Source organism: Semicossyphus pulcher, unplaced genomic scaffold, assembly GCF_022749685.1.
Source record: "Semicossyphus pulcher isolate SPU_LCO1_2020_fin unplaced genomic scaffold, fSemPul1.0.p SCAF_10, whole genome shotgun sequence".
Taxonomy (NCBI): domain Eukaryota; kingdom Metazoa; phylum Chordata; class Actinopteri; order Labriformes; family Labridae; genus Semicossyphus; species Semicossyphus pulcher.
The window spans coordinates 889,368-912,652 of NW_027211604.1; the positions used below are offsets into that span (position 1 = coordinate 889,368).

Genomic DNA, 23,285 nt, shown 5'->3' on the forward strand with positions numbered 1-23,285 from the left:
GTGGCAGCATTGGCTTTTCTGTCCATTGTTCCCAAGATGTTTCACCAGGTGCAAATACAGCCTCTCTTCTTTAGTGTCGGCCCACCTGTGCTGCTGTTTTGGTTTGAAAGCATTGTCTCCGTGGTGACTGTCAGTCTGTTGGAAACACTGATGGATGTAAACTGCAACTGAAGTATTTGTTGGAGCCAAACAACCCCGAGGTTCCGTCCTGAGCGTGTTGGTGACTCCTGGATCGCGTCCAGCTGCTGATGACTGTCGACACGCCTTCGCTCGGCATCTCTTGTCTCCTGCGTCTTCTCTGTTAAATGATGAAATAATAATTTACTGCATGTTGACACTTAAATGATGTCACAGCCCTGTCATCACCGTGTGTTCGCTTTAATCGTTTCTGTGGAAGTCTGGAGGCTGATATGATCTCTGCCCGGAGCATCAGACCCTCCCATCACACAGATCTAATCTTGACTGTTTACACTAAAGGTCGACTCCAGTGTCACCGCAGGAGTCAAAGTAAACAGACAAGACAAACACTCACCTGCAGAGTCTCTGGCCTAAAAAACCTCTTCTGAAACAGAGCCTTTAATGCTGTCGAAACAAAAGTGAGACAGTCCAGAACATGAAGTCAACCTTGGTCGGGGTGATGATCTCTTGTGTTGCACTGGATCAACTTGGTAGCAGATCTGATCAAGTCCTTAAATTGTTTGTTTTGCTTCTGCACCAGCGACAGTCGTGGTCGGAGGCGTTACGTTTCCAGTAAGGCTGCAACAGTAATTGCATGACCGCAATACAGCAACTGCGGGGTGGACCCAGTGACATCAACGCTTATTTATTTTAAATATCATAGACTTTTAGCTTGCCTTCTTAATCTTAATGATGTTTCGTTCTCTTTGGAAGCACCTATCGTGATAAACGGCAACTGCAGGAGCACACTTCCCAGATATCCAGACAGTGCTGCGTGTGTGACGTCCACGGTCGGCTCCGGTTGTAACTCCTGATTTTCCTGGCTGACGGTCGCTTTCCTTTTCAGACTGTTTGCTTCATCTGAGCGTCGAGTTTGTTTCTTCTTCTTTGGATTTTCACTTCTTGTTGAAGTTGTATCTGTAGACCTCGTTGTTCCTGTCTCCCTCTTGCATACCTGTGATAGCATGCACACGGAGCGAGAGAACGACAGTCTTGTGTCTGTCCTTTAAATTATGCAGCGCGACCTCTTGAAGAGACAACAACAACCTCTAGTGTTACACACACACACACAGTCCAGGCTCACACACTGACCTACATCTCTCTCTCTCACATACACACACACACACACACACACACACACACACACACACACACACACACACACACCTGAGGGCCTGACCAGTGAAGAGGTGATGATGTATTCAGTGTGAATATCGGGTTTCTTGTCTTTGGGGACGCTTCTTTCACAGCGTGTAGCAGTGAAACTGGATCAGATCGGAGCAGGTGACTTTTGTTTGCACTTAAAGCAGGAAGTTGCTGCTGTTTGTCCTCATTAACAGCAACAGGAAATGTTGCTTTAACACGTCATGTTTCATCACATTAGCAGGGAGTTCACCTCCAGGCAGGCAGAAGAAAATGAGCGATATCTCAACCTCTCGTTCTTCAGATTTTTCACGTCAGATGGAAGCTAAAACTAAAATATAAACAACCCGGAGAAACCAGAGTTCAAGTGACGACACTTTGGTTTCTGTGTTTCGACATTAATGACTCCAAAAGATGGAAATATTTGGATAGTTGTTCCTCCCACGACTGCTCTGTTCTTCCTGTGCTCCCACGTCAGTTTGCAGTACACACACGCACAAGCACACGCACACGCACACGCACACGCACACGCACACGCACACGCACACGCACACGCACCCACACACACACACACACACACTCCCCTGGTGTGACCCGCTAACCTGTCATCATGAGGTTGCTTTCTGAGTCTGCAGAGGCTCTCTGGTATTTAGCGTCTGTCAGCTGCATATTAAAGTGTGTCAGAGTCGAGCCGAGGCATCTTTATCATCCCTGACAATTAACTCCACCTGCTCCACCTTAACCTCCACCATAACCTCCTCCTCCTACAACCAGAAAGCGACAGACACGTGTTCAGTCTGACAGTTCTGCAGTATTTGTGTCATGGACGTCAGTGATTCTCAAACCAGCGGGGGCGATGTGGTGGCTAATGAGCGGAGGTTAGAAAGGCTGTAGTGCTCTGAGATGTTACTTCAGTTCCTTTAAACACTGACCTGCTGATGGTACGACAACAACCGACGGAAATCCCTCCGTCGTCGCGGGGGAGCTGGAGCCTATCCCAGCTGTCATTGGGCGAAAGGCGGGGTTACACCTGGACTGATCACCAGTCACTCACAGGGCTGACACACAGAGACAGACAACTAGGTAGACAGTGCACTGTAAAGTTACATCAACTATAACTCAAAGTTTTAGGCACTTTCAGAATAGTTTGACAGAATTGTTAAACGTTTTACCAAATATGTTAAGAAGAATACACGCCATGAGAAATATGATTCTTGATCCCACTCAACATGAAGATTGTGTTACTGATCTAATATAGAATGGGAGGTGCTGGTATGTGTGCTGATAACGAGCTTCTTTATCTCCAGACGGGCTCAGGTGCGTCTGTCGGCTCTCCCTCTCTCTGCAGGAATGACAGGCATGCTAACGTAGCAGCTACAGCCCTGCAGCGCTGACACACCCTCCTCCATGTGACCACACACACTCCTGATCCTCGCTGCTGCACACTGCACTCCTCTGTTTCTCATCTGTTACCAAAGACCAGAAATAAAAGCTCTGCATGATCCAACCTTTGCTCCAGCTGTGACCTCTGACCTCTGCAGGGTTATAAACAGACCTCCTGGTTTGTCTTCAAAGCTTCAAACGAGTTTCAACTTTACAACCTGCGCTGTCAGATACCTGAGCTCTGTCATTTTACTGCGCTGACAAAGTGCCCAGGCCTCATTCAAACACTGTGACATCTGCAGGTGTGTGATTTATAGTAGAGCCCGACAGGTACGGGAGTTTAAAACGACACCGCGGAACGCGGAAAATTTCACCTGTTACCCATATGGCGGCTTATACAGTGAAGATTTTAGCTTGAATGGCAACAGACCTTCGTTCTGTGGATTTAACACAGATATGATTTTACAAAGCTGCTCAGACGGCTGCTGTAGAAACGAAGAACTCCGGGGAGCAGCTCGTTCTTCCTCTCGGCCTTCGTACTCTCATCATGCTGCACTTTGTGCTGTTTTTTCAGCCGCTTCACCAAGTTAGTCGTGTTGCTTTGCAACACGGACGCAGGTTTCATGCATCACTCGCCTTAAACCTGAAACGCCTCCAAACAAGCGCTGACGAGCCGTTTCAGGGGAGCAGCTCGTCTGTTACAGACATTTGACTTTAGTTTCTCCGACCGTCTCTGTTGTTTACTTTTCCTCTCTAAACTGCCTCTGCAAGGTCGGCGCTCATCACATGACATGCCAGCTCCCCCAAGAGTGAAGCCCAAACCTCTCCATCGCCCCCTGGGGGAGCGGCTGTTAGTTTAGGGAGCACTTGATTTGATCTGCAGCAGAGTTTTCTACAGGCGGAGCGTTTTAAACATCAACATCACCGCCAGTCACGTTTATTTAATCGTGGGAAGACAAAACCATGATCAGGATTTACACTCCATTAACTGTGCAGCCCTTCTTGAAGCGCACTCACCTGGACAAACTATGTGACTCTTTGGTGGGACACAGGTGAGCTCAATCACCTGACGCTGAGACTTTTCTGAAACTTGCATAAAAATGAAAGTCAGCATCGGTGTCATTGCTTCTTTAGGTATCGAGTAAGTGGCCTGCAGTCTGGGCTGCAGGTGACTGTGCTGAGTTATGTTTGACTAGATGAATAAACTCAGGACGTAAAAGAGGAAGGACCAGTTTTCCCTCATATGTTACTGAACAGAGTTTTCCTGGTGTTTGTCCTGAAGAACCGAGCCGGTTCCCTGCAGGAATCGAACTCCTAACAGCCTCTGTTGGAGCGCGTTGGGCTCCTCTCTTTGAGCCTCCTCACTGCCTCTGTTGATCTTCCCGTCTGGAGTTTCCTTCATTTATTTGCTTTAAATGAAAACAATAGTTAAACTGAACTCTGTGGCAGCTGTTCCTGCTCCTTATGATGATATCTTTTTAAGCTTTCTCCCATTGGCTCCTCTGCATGGGTGGCGGCTGCAGGAAGTGCAGAAATATGCAGAAACACTTTTTCCTGATACTCTGAAACACACGTTTATATGTGACACCGGTGCAGGTTCGTGCACACAGATACAACAATCAGTTAAATCCAGTGTAGGAAGCTTATAATGCTCAGGTTTGCCGTCAGAGCGAAGTTGACTCGACTCCACGGTCACCTTGAAGGTCGGAGTTTGTGGTGGTTGAACACTTAAAGGAAGTGCCGCAGCTAACGATTACTATCCAGGACGGTTAATTAAATAACGACTAAATTACACCAAAGATATTCAGTTAATAAAACTTAGAAACATTTGAGAAGCTGGAACCACAAAGTCTTTTGCATGTTCATGTTGTTTCTGATGAATTAATGGGACTTATTTCTGATATTCTTCCCCCCTGTTGTCGTGGATAACCAGACGATTATAAACCCTCTGAATGTTACGCCCATCTAACACATGACCACCGCAGCCTACAGCCTCAGGTGTGACCACACAGTGTAGTAAACACAGGTGTGATTTGGTGTCAACAGAAGCTGATATCACAGATATCATGCGTGCGGGTCGTGGTGGCACAGTAGTGTGAATTTAACCTGCTGGGAATGTTGGCTCCCGATCGTCCCTCGAGCTCATGAGGAATCTGAGCGGACCGCTCGGATCAGCCACAGTCTGGATATTTAAGAGGACATGAGACAAACGGTTTCCTCGTGTCGGGTGAAACACGTGTTGTAACTGAAACATCTCATGGACGACTTCTTCCTGCTTCTCATAGTTTCTTCATTCCAAAAGAATCCTCCTCTATTTTAGTACGAAGCTACTTTTCATGTCTCGGGCAAAGCCTGTCGATGGTTCGGATATTGTTTAAACTGTAGAGACTCGCATTTCAGTTAGAAAGAAAGAAAGCTTCCAAAGAGAGCAGGTCAGTTTCTTTTATATGTTTATACAAGTTAAAACAACTTTCCTGCAGGATTGTGACTTTAAAAGGTTTCTACCCGTGTGGTTTGAGCTCTCTCTCGCTCCTCATCGTCTGTAATGCCGAACCCGAGAGGCTGAATCAGTGAAGAGCCACTGCTGGCATCAGTGAAGGAGCGTCAGGATTCAGATAGGACAAATGGAGCGACGCCTGCGAGCTAGTCCAGGCAACTCGAGCTGCAAGATTCCCGCTCTCTCCCTCTGCTCTGTCATTGCCACCGCTGCCCCGCGCCAGTACTGCGCTCAGCCCCCCACCCCACCCCAGCATCCACCTGGGAGGGTTTAAGATGTGATCTCATCTCTCCTCATCACTCATGTCTGCATGTGAAATAAATCTGCCAGGAGTGATGAGACGCCAAACTGCTTGTGTTTGGCGTCTCGGCTGCTGCAGTAAATATTTCACATTATTACACACGTGTTATCTGACCGAATCACCTGGGCTCATGTTACCCTTCGTTTGGGGCAAAGGGGTAACTTTTTTTTGCACTGGTCATTGTTCCAAAACCTGAATGATTAACAACTTGTTTTATTTTCCTTTGATGCTCAACAACAAGATACAAATAAAAAATACGAGCCAACTTTTTTTGCATTCACATCAAATGTGCAAAGTTGCTGATGTTACCTGTTTACACACACACCTGCTTTTTCCTGATGAGGAGCTTTGACTGATTTCCTTTTTTTTTTTTGATTTAATCACAGTCCCTCCGCTCGGCGATGAGAGATGAGGTTTTTGTTGCTGAAGCTCTGGTGGGCGTAACCGAGCAGCAGCTATTTGAAGAGTGCTCTTTAGCAACCGGTTAAGTCACCTCCCGCCTCACAGGAGCTTAACATAGAAGAACAGAGGTTTGAACATGAGGAATAACGTGGATGTGGACCAGCAGTCTGTCCTGTGTGTGTCAGGAGACGCACGGAGAGACAGACGGGTGTTTGCACACAGTGAAAGTGCTCTCTGTGTGTGAAGAGCACGCACACACAGCCTGCATCAGATAACAGGTTATGCAACCAGCGACTGACTCCGCTCTGCTGCTACATGTAGATAAGAGGAGGTGGTGGGTGTGTTCGGCTTACCTCACGTGTAGGTGCGGTGTGTGTGTCACAGAGTGGACTGCTATTTGCCTGTTTCTCCTGGTTTGGGCTTTTTAATTCCAAAGAAACTTTACTGACCTGCACAGAGCTCTGACCGCACATCCACCCAACGTATTTCAAACCAGCTCGATCCCCATGTTTCTCTTAATCATATGTATTACCTGATCATATCACCCTCATTGCTATCAGAACACTTAACGCCTCCCTCTTTTCATATAAATGCAAGACAGCGCACATCCTGGCTCCGACATCAGCAGCAGTCGCTTGCTCTGATTGGCTGATCGGTTTCAGACCAATCGTCAGCGCAGAATGGACGAAAGCTTTGACGAAAACTGTAATATTCAACTTAGACAGGCGTCTCCTCGCCTGACCGATGCTGAACAACCATTGCAAAAAATAGTTTCAGAAGCTTTGAAAACATCCTGCATCCTCCTTCACGTTCACGGAAGAGGTGTGGTGGTGCATGCAGTGTGTGTGCACACTCGTGCCGAGTTCATGTCGTAGCATTACAAGCTTTTTTAGGGAATCAACGAGCACTGAGGCGAAATGAAAGCGTTGTTTTATCGGCGGAAAATATTGTCAGAAATACGACACATCTGCCGATATGTCATTTTCAAGCCATAATCTGCAGATGCCGATAACGTGCTGATAATATGGTGCATCCCTGGTTGTTAGTATTTTGCAAACATCAGTAAAGAACCCATCGACACCTCCTGATTGTTCAGCAGCTCATTATAACAGTTTAGTCAGATCAGAGAGTGAACGCGGAGCAGGCGCCGCTCAGTCTGTTCCGCAGCTCATCGGCTCGTTACGGCGGATCCATGTTGGCAGCTGTTTGGCACCGTCCTGTACTCTGTGCATGTTGTAGGTGGTCCTATGGTTGTCTGTGTTCATGGTACACGAGGTGAGGCACTTTGAAGATGGGAACTCCTGAAGAAACAGATTTAAATGGACAGATTTTTGTCTTTGTCCCTTTTGACTCTGATGAAGATCCAGAGTCTGTGAATCAAATCACTGAGCTGAAGTCCCTTTTACTCGTTAAACGTATATGTGTTTAATTATAGGAGAAACAAACTAATGATAAAACACCAAACCATCTTACTGGTGCGTGAATTACATCTTAATTTCTACCTTCTGTCTCCTGTAAATCATCCACTTCCTGTAAACCGGTACGCAAAAGGAAGGTGGCTTTTTTAATACAGGATTTAGAGCAAGAATAATGTGGAAATAAAGTCAATAAATCTTTTATTTTGCATCAATAACTGTTTCTTTTTTTACAAGAACCCTTTAATAGAAAGCTACAGCTCCACAGGAAAAGGCTTTGAGCCTGTTTCATGTTTTATTTAGCGTCTTTCTTTTTACTCTTTCCTGTCTTAAACTGCTCAGCAGACACTCTACAACTTAAACTCATAACACGTTCTCTACATACGTTTTACAAAGATCTATAAACACTGTGTGGTTTAAAATCTGTCTCTGCCCTGTTCCTCCAGGTGGAAGAGGTGGAGGAGGAGGTGGAGGAGGTGGTGGAGGAGGAGGAAGAGGAGGAAGAGGAGACGGTGGAGGTGGAGGAGGTGGAGGTAATCAACGTCATACAGACGAGGGCTCCGCCTCCCGTAGAGAAGATAATCAGCAGGCAGGTGACGACCAACCTGAGGGAAGTGCCCCAGCCCACCAAGATGGACACGCGATACTTCGGCGAGCTGCTGGCCGACGTCTACAGGAAGAACTGCGACATCCACTCCTGCATCTCCGAGCACGTGTCCAAGATACGAGGACAGTGAGTGCATTTTATTTAACTTCCTGTCCACAGCAGCGTACGCAGGATGAAATGTGTCCGTTTATTCAGTCTGATTTGATTAAATAAACTCACACGTTCATACTTTTACAGACTTCCTGCACGACAAACCCTCGTATCACTGCAACAAAATAACACTGCATGTACAACTGTTCCCACGCTACACGCCTGCACATGAATGCATCCTTAGATTTACACTGAAGTCACGTTTACAGAAGGGCTCAAACAGGAAGTAGAATTACATATTTAAGTGTTCGCTTTCCCTCCTGACGACGATGAGAGTTTTTAAATTAATTAATTTTCTTTGTGGAAAAAAAATGGCTGAAATGTTATTCTAGAGTTTTAAAGATTCCATCGATCATCTGATGATTCGACACGTCAGGGAAACACTTTAATGCACAGCTTTGTTTAGTACGGAAGCCCTAAGAGGACATGCATCCATACATTTACTCACTCGGTCTTCACGTGATAACGAGTCATTTCAGTTGTTTTCTCGAGATCTCGACTTATTAATCTCGAGATAACAGAGCTGCACCAAACAGGCTTAACTTCCCTCACCAGTGTGGGCGATGGCAGCATGTCCTGCTCTGTGACATCACAGTGATCATCATATTCACGGACGCACACACGATAAAAAGAGTCCGTCGGCGATCACTGATGTCTCCGTTGTAGCTGCAGTAAACGATTCCGGGGATGTCTCCCTCACTGCCGTGTTTCCAGGAGATGTGCTGCATTCAGGAGCGCTCAGAAACGTGAGTGATCAGACACATTTTTCATATTTTTAAAGATCGATCTCAGGATTTAAGAATCGATACTGGGTCATTCAAATGAGAATCGTTTCGAAAAAATCCATTTTTTAAACCCAGCCCTAGTAAAGTCTTGCTTGACCGCGAGAGATTTCATGAGATTTCCAGCTGTGAGAGTCGGACTCTGGTTGTTAGTGCGCGGTGTCAGATCGTTGCTCTCCACACTACGGGAACTAAACTGTTCCATCGATCAGTATCTGTCAGGCTTAACTACAGTTGAATGTACACCTCTCTACAACACGACTCTTGTGTTAGTTAGTTTTATATACAGACGGAGTAACCAATCAGCTGGTGACGGGTTGTTTATGTAATGACTTGGACTAATGACATTAGGTTTTATGTGATGATGTCATTTACAGTCTGGCTTATGATCCTGGCACACAGATCAGTAGATACTCAACAGCCGAGGGATGTTGTCATGACGATAAACCTGCAGGTTTGGCAGGTGTATTAGTGAACAGCGTGCCGGGACAGGTCGGAGGACAGTTTCTTTTCCTCCTTTAATTTATCGTCTCCTGCAGACACGACCGCTTACATTACAGAGGTTCACTGGGGAAATAAAAGTCTGTATGTGGTTAAAAGTGCTTCATAGGGCAGGTAGAAACAGGACACCTGGGTGGGAAAAAGAGGAGCATGATATAATGTGCAGGTCAGGTGATCTGCTGCAGCCAATGAGAGCGTGATACGCCTCTGAGCTGCAGGTTTCTGTCCATCAAGTTAGCACCGCGCTCATTCACGAGGTGTCACTTTAAATGATGTGTCAGTCACAGAGAGATTAACCCGAGTCTCTCCTGAACTCTTCACCCCTCCGTCAGCCACACGAGGCTCTAATTCACACGCTCATGTACCAGCATACCTGTGCTGCTGTTGTGTTGAGTTACAGTCAGTGCTGTGTGATCGTGCTGCCTCAGGGGAAGTCTGGTGATATCCTAATGTTTGATTTTGCCAACAGACCTGCAGGAATATAAGAGGACAGCACTGACGTCATTCTGTTACATGTATTGTGTATCAGCAGCAGGTGTATTTTACTCCTCTGTGTCTTGCTGCCAAAACACATCGATGACTGCATCAAACATGCTGCTTTATCACCATGAACACAGGCACTGTCTTTGACACCACCCAGGTCCTGTAAATCGACTCCTCTCGTACAAAAGTGAAGCCTACACCCCCCGGAGTCGGTGCTGCCATCATCTGTATCCAGAGTGTATGCAGTAGAGATCGGCTGGTGGAGATGTCCCGCCCCTTCCTCTACCCTAAACGCACCTTTACCTTGTGTCCTTGTGTTGGAGCCCTCAGGTGGGCTCAGGCTGCAGCAGAACAGCTTCTTGTGTCGGTCTGAAGCAGATATTCACGCTGATGGAAAGTTCAATGACTGTAGTGTTAGTGTTAGTTACGTCTCCTCTCGCCGTTCCTCCTCTACTCTGCTACTCGGGAACAGAATGCTGCAGGAGCCCCGTTTGTCAACAGAGCTGTCAATCATGAGGCCACACCCCCTTTTTATAGCATCAAATAACTTATTAAAAATGAACACTTGGACATAAATCAGCATGATAAGAAGTGTATGGATGTAATTGCTCAAAGTTCAGTGACACACGCACACGCACACACACACACACACACACACACACACACGCACACACACTCCTTGTCTCAGTGTCTGTTGACCTGAAGTAACACTCAGGACTTACTGTAAGAAACAGAGTCGTGCTCCCTCTTCAACAGACACTGTGTCACTTTCTTTCCTCCCTCTTTCACACACTCCTCGGTTTTCTTCTCATTGTCGGTCTTCCTCTCTGTGTGTTTCAGGAAACACCAGCTGGACCCCAGCAACGACTACAAGGTGAGGAACACCTCCATTCAACACATCTGCCAAATGAATCAGATCTGAGCTCAGCAGAGAGAACGTCATCCGAGGTCCAAGTCAACTTAGAGTGTGAATATTAAGTCTGTGTGTGTGTGTGTGTGTGTGTGTGTGTGTGTGTGTGCAGGTGGAGAAAGAGGAGGTGGAGGCTCTGCTTCCTAAAGGAGCCACTGAACTGACCAAACAACAGATCCGCTACCTGCTGCAGGTGAGAGACAGAGACTCTGATCAGCAGTCCTATATCTTATATTAAAGTGTGTGTGACTGTAACATGGAGCACATTATTATATCATAATGATCAAAGTGGTTTTTATATATAAAACATTTTAAAGTGTTTTTAAAAACAAAACGAAAGCAGGAAGTTCTGAAGGAAAAATAATGACAGATACCTGAACAAGGAGGCCTACGGAAGCCCTAAGCGGTCATGCATCCATCCATTTTATTTAATCCATTTTCCTCTGCTGACAAGTCATTTCTCGACTTATTTATCTCGAGATAACGGCGCTGCAGCGCAGTCACGTCAGAGCTGCAGAAGCACAAACAAACACAGAGACAGGCTTAACTGACCTCACCAGTGTGGGCGACGGCAGCACGTCCCGCTCCGTCACATCACCGTGAGCAGCCGGGTGTTCTGTCCAGCTTTGTTATCTCGAGATAAATAAGTCGAGATCTCGAGGAAACAGTAGTAGAGTGAATAACATGTATGAAGGTTCAGATGAAGGCAAAGCAAGAAGACAAGAGATGCAGAAACAAAGTAAAGACAGATGAAAGATGAGGGCGGCAAAGAGTCAAAGACACAAACTGATTTTAAATGTAAATATATAATAAACTGTTCTAAGGCCTTTTAACCAACATATGATGTTCTTAAATTTGCTTCACCTACAATATACATTATAGTTTTAAACCACTGGGGGCTGCGCTGATGTGCAGTGGTTAGCGCTGTCGCCTCACAGCTAGAAGGTTCCTGGTTTGAATCCCGGTTCAGACGTAGTGGGCCTTTCTGTGTGGAGTCTGCATGTTCTCCCCGTGCATGCGTGGGTTCCCTCCGGGTACTCCGGCTTCCTCCCACAGTCCAAACACATGCTCGTTAGGTCATAGGTGACTCTAAATTGCACGTAGTTGTGAATGTGAGTGTGAAAGGTTTTCTGCCCTGTGATTGACTGGTGACCTGTCCAGGTGTAACCCCACCTCTCGCTTAATGACAGCTGGGATTGGCTCCAGCAGGATAAGCGGTATAGATAATGGATGGATGGAGGAACCATTGGACACTTTCTCTTTCTTCTTATAAATGGGGTTAAAACAAAAAGCTTCATTTACTCCTGTTATCTCTCAGAGCAGGAAACGGTCCCCTCTGTAGTTAATTCATCTGTGTGTGTTTCTCCGTCAGACTCGTCTCACTGCAGATAAGAGCATGCGTCTGCTGCTCTCCACCTTCAGCAGCCTGAGAGAGGAGCTGCTGCACATGTCCGAGGACCTGCGGGTAAGACACAAACACTTCTTACCTCGGGTCATGATTTAGGGTCTATGAATGTTCTTAATAACTCCCCACGGTATGCTCAGCTTCTAAACTTAATGTTGGTGTATGTTTGACTTTAACGGACCTGTTTTAAAAAATACAATGAAAACAGATCAAAGTGAAAACAAGTGAGGCGAAGAGGTTTTACATCATCATCTTTAATCGTGTAGAAGAAATGAGCGTCGATCTAAAGATGTAAACACTTCTACATGTGATGTGCACAAAAACATGCATGCAGGTGGTTGCATAGATTTCATAAGTCCATACAGATCCAGGTGTTTGCAGCAGTTACTTTCAGGTGAGAGCAGTTTGTCTCTGCAGCCGGAACAACAACTTCTATAAGAGCCTCACAGGCGTGCGAGCGAATGCAAGCTTTAAATTACAGCAGACGTTTACAGGCGTCGGGCCAAATAATAACAACCTGTTATTGTTGGTGTTAAAGCGGTGCGGTGGAGACGGCTGTAATTGTGTGCATGCATTCCTGAACGGAAACATTAGCAGCCTCAAAAGACTGAACGTTGAAATATGTTGTTTCACTGTTTCACAAGGATTTAAAACCACAAGTAAAAATTACTACAACAAAACAAGAAAGCATTTCAGACATGTGATTGATGACTGTAAACATGTCTGTGTGTGTGTGTGTGTGTGTGTGTGTGTGTGTGTGTGTGTGTGTGTGTGTGTGGCTGCAGCGTCTGGAGAGCGAGAAGGAGGCTCTGGAGAGAGATCTGAGCTTCAAAGCAGACCAGGCCCGTCAGTACGACTGCCTCCTGGAGGCCGTGAGAGAGAACAACAGACAGCTGCAGGTACAGTACCTGGAACACTTTGAACACTTCCTGTGATGGAATCAGCAACAGTCTAAGATTGACATTTGTCTGGTCGTAATCGAAGGCAGAAGTTTGTCTGTAAACTGTAACGGTGTTCTTTCCACATCTGACTTCTTTTTATTCCTCTGTGCCTGTGACCTGATGTGTTCCTGACTTCCTGTGTGTGTGTGTGTGTGTGTGTGTGTGTGTGTGTGTGTGTGTGTGTGTGTGTGTGTCGTCCCTCTCCAGCTGTCTCTAAAGGAAACTAGCGCCTCCCAGCGATCTCTGGAGAGCCAGCTCATGAGCAGCAAAAGCACCGACTCGGGCCGAGAGTTCAAAGTGAAAGAGCTGGAGGGGAGGATGAGAGCGCTGGAGAAGGAGAACGAGATGCTCCGACAGAAGGTAACAAACCACCTGTCTCGCCCTCACCTGTCTCACCCACGTCAGGTTCCTAAAGTTAACCAGTGGGGGGAAATAAAAATACTGATCAAAGCAAGTCGATGATGATTTGGCAACAAGCTGCCGATCGCCTGCAGTCAAAACCGTCTTTTGATCAGTGACTGTGGTTACATCTTAACTTACAAGCCAGTTTATCATCATGATATGAATCAATCCAAACAAGGATTGAACAAAAGCTTGTAGGTAAGAGCTTCATTAACGGATTAAGATTTCTTCACTCTTAAGTCAACAATGAGAAAAAAACAGTTCTGCAATGTGCAGCCTTCAAACAAAGACAGAGAGGTGCCAATATTTGGATCTATAGCGACTAATTGATTAGTTGTCAGATAATAAGTGTTTAAATTTAATGCCAAAATATTCAGCAATTAATTTAATTGCTGACATAAAATTCCCTGAAGGATTGTGTGGTTTTCACGCCCGCGTAACGTGTGCAAAGACACAAGAAGACCTAATTCTTCATGCACAAGCAAAGGGTTAAATGCACCACCACGCAGATGTTTTCCTGACCAGGAAATAAGTTGAACATTAATGTTGTAAGGAGAGAAAGGAAACGTTAGGAGGCAGACGGTGCGCGCTCTGCAACAGAAATCATGATGTTCTGCCTTCTTTCCTTCCTTCTTTGTCCGTCTGTCCTCCAGCTGGCAGGACAAGCCAGCAGCTCCACCCTGCACATCAAGACAGAGGAGCTGTCCCGTCAGTACAACGATCAGCTCGACTCCATGAGGAAAGAGAAGGACCAAGAGATCCAGAGGCTGCGGGTGAGAACATAGTAACACAGACATCGTGGATTGTTTTTACAGTCAGACATTTGTTTCCCCTCAGGTCGAGCTGTAATGACTTTTCTAATCTGGCTCTTTCATCAGCTCATAAATGAATGCAAAGCTTTGATTTGTTGCCAAATGCAACAGTGAAACATTCCCATCAGGCTCAGCTGCACGCCGACACACCGAACACATGGCTGATGAGATGAACAACACATACACAGATACATACACAGTTCTGACCTTCACCAGGACCTGATGAAAACGTACTGGAGCTCTGCTTTTTACTGATTTGTCCCTCGTCTCTCTCCGCCCCCCCCGCAGACGCAGATTACGAGGATCCAGACGGAGGTCACCACCGAGAGGTCGTCCTCAGACCAGAGTCTGCAGCTGAGAATCTCAGAGCTGATCTCCATGCTGGAGGAGCGGCAGACCACCATAACCCGACAGGAGGAGGTCTGACACACAACACACCAACACACTGTTTGTCGGGACACTTAAAGATTAGATCAGTGAGGTGATGAGACGGGTTTGAAGCCAAAAGGTACCTTAAAAATAAGCCCGAACTATCCTTACAGTCGTCACCTTACAGGCACCAGAAGGAATGTTCGTGTGATCAGACGTGCAGAAACTAAGTGCGTGACTTACCAGGAACCAAGCGTATAGATCATGGAAACCAAGCCAGCTGCATGTCAGTACAGAAATACTGAACTGTTTACATGAACACACACACACACACACACACACACACGACCTCCCAACCTGTGAGCTGATCTCATACTTTGATTAGTTTTCACCTTTCAGGTCCGACTGCATTCTGCTGCTTCTGTGTCTGTCTGTGCAGCACCACCTGCAGCCAGCGCTCACTTAACACCAGCTCAGGAATGTTTGTCACCTCAGGGTGCTGGCACGACAAACCGCTGAACCTTCTCTCACACGCACACACGCACACACACACACACACACGCACACACACAAGTCTGCTCCATCCCTCTCTCTGTCTTTCTCCATATCCCTCTCTCTATCATCTCTCTCTGTCTCTCTCTCTCTCTCTCTCTCTCTCTCTCTCTCTCTCTCTATATATATATATATCTCTTTTTCTCTCTCTATATATTTCTCTACATCTTTATGTCTCTCTATCTATCCATCTATCTCTCTCTATATATCTCTATCTGTATTTATCTATAGTCTTTATCTCTAAATCTGCTTACTCCACTGACCTTTGACCTCTTGTGTCCCTCAGGAGCTCAAGAGGCTGAGGATGGAGAGGAGCGACAGCTCCAAGAACGTCACCAAGACCATCATCACCAAGAGGTGCAACATCAGGCCAGCCTACCTGAGAGCACACACCTGACCAGATTACATCATGTTACAAGAAACCTTTAAATAGAATATCTTTTGGTTTGGACTTAAAGACCAATCAATCATTAAATAATAAATCCCTTTGTGACGTGTGTGTGTGTGTGTGTGTGTGTGTGCGTGTGTGCGTGCAGGTACAGGAACCAGTACCCGATCCTCGGTCTGCTGAGCGACGACTACAGAGTCACCTCACCGGTCAAAGAAGACAAGACCATCGTCATCGAGAGAACCGGAGAGATAATCAAGCAGGTAAACACGAGACAGAGAGAAGAGACAAAAACAAAGAGATGACCAACGTTAGCCAAAGTGTTAGCAACAAGCACCAGAGGTAACAGCTCACAGGGGCTCATGGGAAGCTTCCTTATTTATCCTGTCTGGCCTGATAGACCTGAGCCATCACCGCAGCTGTATGAGAGCAGCTCTGCGAGGGCAGATTAATCCCTGCTGCTGCTAAATACTTCTCCTGCCAGCTGGTACCACAACCTACCTTCTACGAGTATCCGCCACATTCAACAGTGACATAAAGACAGGTGGGACCCAGAGGTCAGAGTGAGAGCGACGGTTTTAGACACCACCTACAGTGTCATCAGATCAGAGAGGACATTTGAATTGCAAAATACATACAAGATGAAAACAGTGAGGGTTAGACAGCCAGATTAAAGCTGTGGTGCAAACAGGCTTTTTCCAGTTAAGGCAGCTGGCAAAAATAAAACCGTTTCTCCAGAGACAGCGCTTTGAAACAGTAATTCACGCCTTTGTGACGACTCGGCTAGACTACTGTAATGCACTTTACATGGGGATCAGTGGATCCTCCATCGCACGTCTTCAACTGGTACAGAACGCAGCTGCACGTCTTTTAACTGGCACGAGGAAGTTTGAGCACATTTCACCGATTTTAGCTTCACTCCACTGGCTACCCGTCCATTTCAGAATTCATTTTAAAATTCTTTTATTTGCTTTTAAATTTCTAAATGGTCTTTCCCCATTGTACCTCTCTGAGCTTCTCCACCCCCACACACCCATCCGATCTCTCAGGTCAGCTGACCAGCTGCTCCTGAGGGTTCCCAAAACTAGGCTGAAGCTCAGAGGGGACCGAGCGTTTTCGGTTGCAGCTCCAAAATTATGGAATGAATTGCCGCTGCACATGAGACAGGCCTCCTCACTGTCTCATTTTAAAACTCTTCTTTAAACGCACCTCTTCTCTCTGGCCTTTAACACCACATAGGTTGTTGATTTTATGTGCACAGATATTTTATCTGAGGTGAACGGTCTAGTGATTTATTATGTTTTTATGTTCTTTTATTTTTAGTATTCTGACTTTTTATTATGTTTTATTGTATTTATTTTACTGTGCAGCACTTTGGAAACCTTTGCGTTTATTTAAAATTGTGCTTTATAAATAAAATGGATTGGATTGGATTGGAAGGGTCTAAGACGGGAGAACTGGCATGTAGAGAGTTTTCTGACGTGTTATTTTAAATGCTTTTTGGTCCCAATTCATATCAAGTAGTAGCTCCATAAACTGCACACACATCGCTGCTGCACAGTTGGAAAATTCCTTCACGTCTTTGCACAGAAATGTGAATTATTCCACCGGGGGAGAATTAGATTCAACTAAATGTTTTCACAGATGAAACCTAAAAATACCGTAAAGACCTGTTTACATTTGTTTATGCAAATGTAAAGATTAAGAAGAAAAAAGTGGGAAAGTAAATATTTGATTCGTAATTTTTAAATTTGGATGCAAAAAACAACAGATACTGTCTCTATAACTCTATTTCTATATGTTTCTCTCTATCTCTCTAGATTTTTCTCTCTCTATATCTCTCTTTCCATCTCTCTATCTCTGTAAAACATTGAAATGACTGACGTCCTGTATGACAAATGTGTTGTTTAACTTGTTCTTGTTTTAACAAAATTACAGAGCAAAGCATTTGATTTGTAATCAGATGAACTGGCGCCACCTTGTGGAGAGATTCTGAGCTCAATCCAAAAGGCAGCTGGACTCGAGTTCTTGAAGACGTTTCACCTCTCGGGTCATTATGACCCACCGAGGCTGATGTTTCACGCTCCATCCATCAGTCAGGTTAGAACTGAAGAAGCCTTTCTGACCTTCTGAGAGGTCAAACGTCTTCAACCAGCTGCCTTTTGGATTAAGCTTCGAGTTACCATCACCTGATGACCGAGAACCTTCACAGACTTGCTGCTGCAGGCTTACAGTGAAATGATTCTAAATGTATTTTGTACATCTGTACGGAAGCCTGAAGCGGACATGCATCCGTTCATTTTATTCACTCCCGTTTACTCGTGATAACGAGTAATTTCTGGTTGTTTTCTCGAGAGCTCGACTTATTTCTCTCGTTATCTCGATAATAAAGCTGGTTTTCTCGTGATGACGGGATGATTTTCTGGTGATGTAATAAAAAACAACCGGTGCAGCGTTATCTCGAGATAAACGACATCAATAAGTCGACATCTCGAGAAAACAACAGGAAATTACTCGTCATCACGGCAAATAGAATGGATGCATGTCCGCTCAGGGCTTCCGTCCGAATGCTGGAAACTGGTCGGCCATATTGTTTTGTCATCCAGACCTCCGTGCTGTACAAAATGTAACGAGTGTACCTGTGTTTTTTCGAAACAGGAAATCATAACAAGCCCTTAAAGACACACTGCTTTCTCCGACAGGAATGATTGAACGACGAGAAGACCAAGACCTCACCTGCCCTCCCCCCCTTGCATGCTCCTCCCCCTCCCCTCCCTCATCCTCAGGGCTCCCAGGGTTGGTGGTGGTTGTTGAACTCCCCCTGTCCTCCACGAAATTTGGGATTAATCAAACCAAATCTTTGGTTTGACCAAATTTTGACTTTTTTATTTGGGCTTTTTTTATGAAAAGGGAAAAAATAATCCAATAATCAAAATCCTTAGAGTACGCGCCCCCCCGTTGGTTATGTGATGGATTAAGGTGGCAGTAATTAAGCAATGGTGACAACATGGAACTGGGCGAGATCTGAGCAGAGTTTCTGCACCTTTTTGGCACCAACAGATTCTCCCTCTCTTTTCACACCTTCAGAACTCTTCTAGTTTAGATTTCGTTTTAAGGTTGAAAACATCTAAATGTCAATGTCTTAAACTAGCCACTTACAGGTTGATCTCTCTATAACCTGCAGAAGTTTGAATGTACTTTAACATACTCACATCTAAATCTAACATTTAATCAATCTGACTGTAAATTAACCCTGAAGCGCTGCGTACAATATTTAATTAAGGACACATACCGACTGTTCTCACCAGGTAACGATTTGAGAGCATCTAGAAAGCGGGGAATGACAGTGACGATGTATGGAAGCTGCATCCCAATTCAGGGGCTGCATCCTTGGAAGGACGCATTTCAAGGCGGTGTGTTGAAGGCTGTCCCATTTCAAAGGCTCCTTTAAATGCGTCCTCCTTTTCCCGGGCCACGAAGGATGCACCCAGTGGATGCTCAACGTATCCCAAGATCCATTGCACGCCAATAAAAACAAGATGGCAGATACTCTTTAAAGTTTTTTGTTTTCAAACTCAATCGGATAGCTCGAGACACAAATGTTAAAAAAGTGAAAGTTAAAACTTTAAAAAATGAGTTATGTAAGCTAGTTAGCCTGCTAGCTACCTGTTGCTAGGTGGGGTATGGGCAGGAACAGCTGGTGCTAACAGCCTTAGCATCTACACAGGCTACGAACGACTCATCCTTCATCCGTAATGGTCGTTTTCCCACGCTGTAGTTGTCAGGGCTGGTCAGCTGTTCACTTGCTAATGGCTCACATGTTTACATCATGAGTGTCCTCACTAGGGGGCGTCCCTGAGGGGAAGATAACATGCAAGAGTAACCAAAGGATCACCGCCTCAGCTTCCAGTTGTCAGCAGTGCACGTTCGTACACGCCTGGTGCCACCTAGCATGTAGCATGTCCTCAAAGCCACCACAGCCGTGCTAGCCCGGGGGACGAGGAAGTGGACTTGATGCTATGATTGCTACTCTGCATGTAAATATTTATATAGATATCTATATGATTGTAGGAGGGGCCTGCTCAGTGACTGTAGAGCAGCTCCCTCCTGCAATATATGTGAGGAACATTAAAGATGTTCTGATGGGTCGTGTTGCTTTGCTTTGTTTTATTTAGTTATCTGTGTTTTTATGATCTGAATGTTTTGGTGCATGGGGACGTGCTGATCAAGTTCATGTGTTTGTATACGACGGAGGGATCTGGGTCAGGGCTGTGCGATGCATCACATCCATGAGACTCCCGTGGGTGTGATGCATCGCAGCGGGTGGGCGGGGGCGGGGTTAAGGGGTGGATGGATGGATGGAACTGGAGCATGATTTTAAGGGGTTTTAAGATGGTGGAAGAAAATGTTAAAGCACAAAAACATGTTGTTTTTCTGGCTGTCTCTGTTCAGGTGTTTTAGAAGCATGTTGACGGCTTCGTGTCCTCTGGGTGCTCGTCTTTACGGTGCCGCAGCCTGTTTCACTGACCCACAGTCGTCTCCACGTCTGGATCAGTATTTGTGGACGCTGGATGAGTTTTAAATCATCACTTAATCTAACAAAGATGCTATTTAAATTTTTGCACGTGAACTGTAACTAGTTTAACAGGCTGCAGCGCCACGTCCTAGCATGCTGGAGCATTTTGAAAACACTTATTTAACGAGCACTTGTAGCCACACTGCACTGACATTCCCTCTAACACCTGACGAACACTACTGACAGAACAGAGCGACCCCGAGGACACGGAGCCGAGTTTCTGCAGGAACCCTGTAAAAACATGTCGACTGTCACGGGACCTCATGTGCCTTATTGTGTAAGCTTGTAAGCGAGCTAATGAAAGGCCTGCATCACTGTTTGGTTCAAAATGTATCATTACGATCTGAAGATAATCAGAGTTTCCAGGTTTTGACCGACTGACCAAACAGCTGTGGCATCTTCAGAACCGCTCGTGGCTCTGTGGTGCCGTAGGATCGGCTTTCATCAGCTCGCTATCCGGGTGATGTGCAGACCAAATCCTGCCTTTCTTTGCCAGCAGAGAATAAATTGTACGCTGAGCTAAATTAACTGGTTGTAGCTAATCTTAAATAGATGTCTAAATATATTTTCTTATGCAAACCTTCCTTATATTTACAGTTGAATAGGGTTCAGGCTGCTGGCCTGCATACACTGCCTCCGTCACTCCAATGATGTTTCAGCTGTGATAGATTGTGATTAAATCAGTAATGTGTCTTTGCAGAAGTGCTTGTTTTGTGTTTTTCTTAACGTACCAAAAGATGATTTAAAAACTGCATGAGCGTCACCACCACATCATCAGTGTGGTCGTGTTAAAGGGGAAGTCCACAGGAAACTCCTGAGAAAGACAGAGAGTCTTCCTCAGGACAGGAAGTGTTTCCAAAGGATGCCAAAGCTAAAACTCCATGCACATGCACCGCCTGGCAACTGATGACGGATACTACATACTCCGTGCTGCGTTCAGGTGTAGTCTGTAGTACGGAGCTGTTTAATTTATTTTGCAGTATGCCATGCCAGGCGCCAGTTTCTGGTTTTGGAAAGCGGAATTAAACAGCCCACCAAAAGCAAAAAGCTGCTTCTTTAGCTTTAGCGCCCCCTTCTGCTCTTCTGCTGCCGTCTGCCATTTCAACTGCCGTTATCTCTTTTTACAGATTCTACATAGAAACAGAATCTGTAGGCAGGGACGTGGATTTCAGGCGTGGCAAGTGTTCTGGTTTCCGTTTGAACTAAGCTTGTAGTCCGAGTAATATTGACCAATCACGTATCAGCAGGCTGCGGCGTACGCAGGAAACACAGTCCGTGAGGAGAGCAAAAGCAGGCAGAACATTATCCTCTGTAACGACCTCCCCTGCTCCTGTCAGCATCACCTGACGATGATTCAGCTCCTTATTAATCTCTATAAGCAGACGTCTGCATGCTAACAGCTAACAATCTGCTCTAGATCTAAAATTCAACTTGAGATGAATTCCCTGACGCTGTCGTGAAAGCCGTTCAGCATTTAGAATTCCCGACTTCCTCGAATGCATCAGATCGATCCGACCTCCGTTCAACAAACTCCTCATGTTAAAGTAGTTTCCTTCTCCTCTTCAGGACAGCAAGACAAAGCTTCATGTTGACTTGTTACTAATCTGCATCATTATGATCGTCACCAGCAAACTTAAGAGGCGTTAATTAAAATCCATCACAAGAAAATCTCTTTCTTTTTCTGTAACAATGCAGCGCGCAGAAAAGGAAGTCTTAACGGGAAGTCGATTATCGCTTAAAGGTTGCTGACGTGCTATAAATGAACTTGCCTTGCCTTACTGCCCAGCACGTTCACCGGTGTCCCCAGAGGCTTTATCGTCTCAGACTATAGCCAATGGGATCTGAGATTGCTGCCGCTGTGACGTTCCAGCGCCTTGCATTGTGGGATACAGTAGGCGAGGTAGACTGGACCGATGCATACTGGAGATTCTTTCTGAATCAGTACGACATCCGGGTGTTTCTTGGCAAACTGCTTTTGTTTTATTTAATTTGTATGTATTTTATTTACTGACTTAGGTTGATTAAGGTGCACTGTCCTATCAGCAATGAGCTTCAAAGTAAATGTGCCGGAAGCAGCACGAGAGGCAGGTACTTGAAAAAACACATACAACAAATTGTACAATAACAGGACACCTCAGGAGGCGGCCCGCTGCACACAGACACGTTCACAAACAAGTTTACATACAGAATGGACACGTTTGCTACATGGCAAATAACACCCACGTACACTGAGTTGGTTAAGAGTTGGCTGATGCTTCGTCTTACTGCCTGTGTTCACTTTTGTCTTCTCAAGGACGTTTTCTGTTCGCATTCTGACAAACGTTTATTTCTGGGTTCTTTACACGGTTGGTATCGCCTCCCAAAGCAACACGTCCGGGTTTGCTAGCAGGCACCTTTGTCAGGGCATTTTAATGAAGCGTTTGTTGTCGGGATGTGAAGAGAATTTAAACCAAATAAATGTGTTGATACGTTCACATCTCCTTCCTTCTGCCCTGAAGCAGCCAAAAACATAAAGGGCAACAAACCGCTCAGACTGCAGCTTTAATGGATTCAGTTAGCTCTTTCACTTGTCCCATATTATTTCCAAATAATAATATTATCTCGTTACTCCCCAGTTTGTCCTCTTTAATCTCATATTTCACATGTAACGCCTGGGCTGCAGGACTCTGTCTCAGCATGCGAGCCTCCTGCAGCCCTGCAACCTGGGACCCGGCATGAAGTGCAATTCTAAAAGCCTCCAGCAGAGGGAGCCAGCCCCCCTCTGCAGCTCGGCCCTCGCTCGGGGTCAACGAGTGGAGCTGATGGAGCAGAGAGACACAGAATGAGGTCATCGCAGCTCTGTAGGGCTTGGCTCAGTTGGCTGCTCGACAACCATTTTGACTTCAGTCGCTGCTCTCAGAGCGCACGGACACACGGAGGGAGCGGCACAGAGACTGTCCTGAGGAGTGACACATGCACAGTGATCAGTAACTAGTAGCTATGATTGATTACAGATACTGAACACGTTAAATAGACTCATTTGAGAGTTTGAAAAAGGCGACAAACATCTGCCAAACGAAGCCCCGAAGAAATCCTTAAAGTAAATATCT

The 23,285-nt window shown here is 45.6% G+C and overlaps 1 protein-coding gene across 1 annotated transcript; it reads left to right on the plus strand.

Annotated features, from left to right (window-relative positions):
* The first annotated feature begins 5,327 nt into the window (after positions 1-5,327).
* On the plus strand, positions 5,328-20,889 carry pof1b (POF1B actin binding protein). The gene is made up of 12 exons (XM_069671296.1): positions 5,328-5,468; positions 7,765-8,051; positions 10,682-10,715; positions 10,864-10,944; positions 12,124-12,216; positions 12,942-13,055; positions 13,305-13,457; positions 14,153-14,272; positions 14,600-14,731; positions 15,519-15,589; positions 15,769-15,883; positions 18,323-20,889. The coding sequence occupies exons 1-12, from the start codon at positions 5,328-5,330 to the stop codon at positions 18,326-18,328; spliced, it is 1,347 nt and encodes a 448-aa protein (XP_069527397.1). The 3' UTR covers positions 18,329-20,889.
* Positions 20,890-23,285: the final 2,396 nt, after the last annotated feature.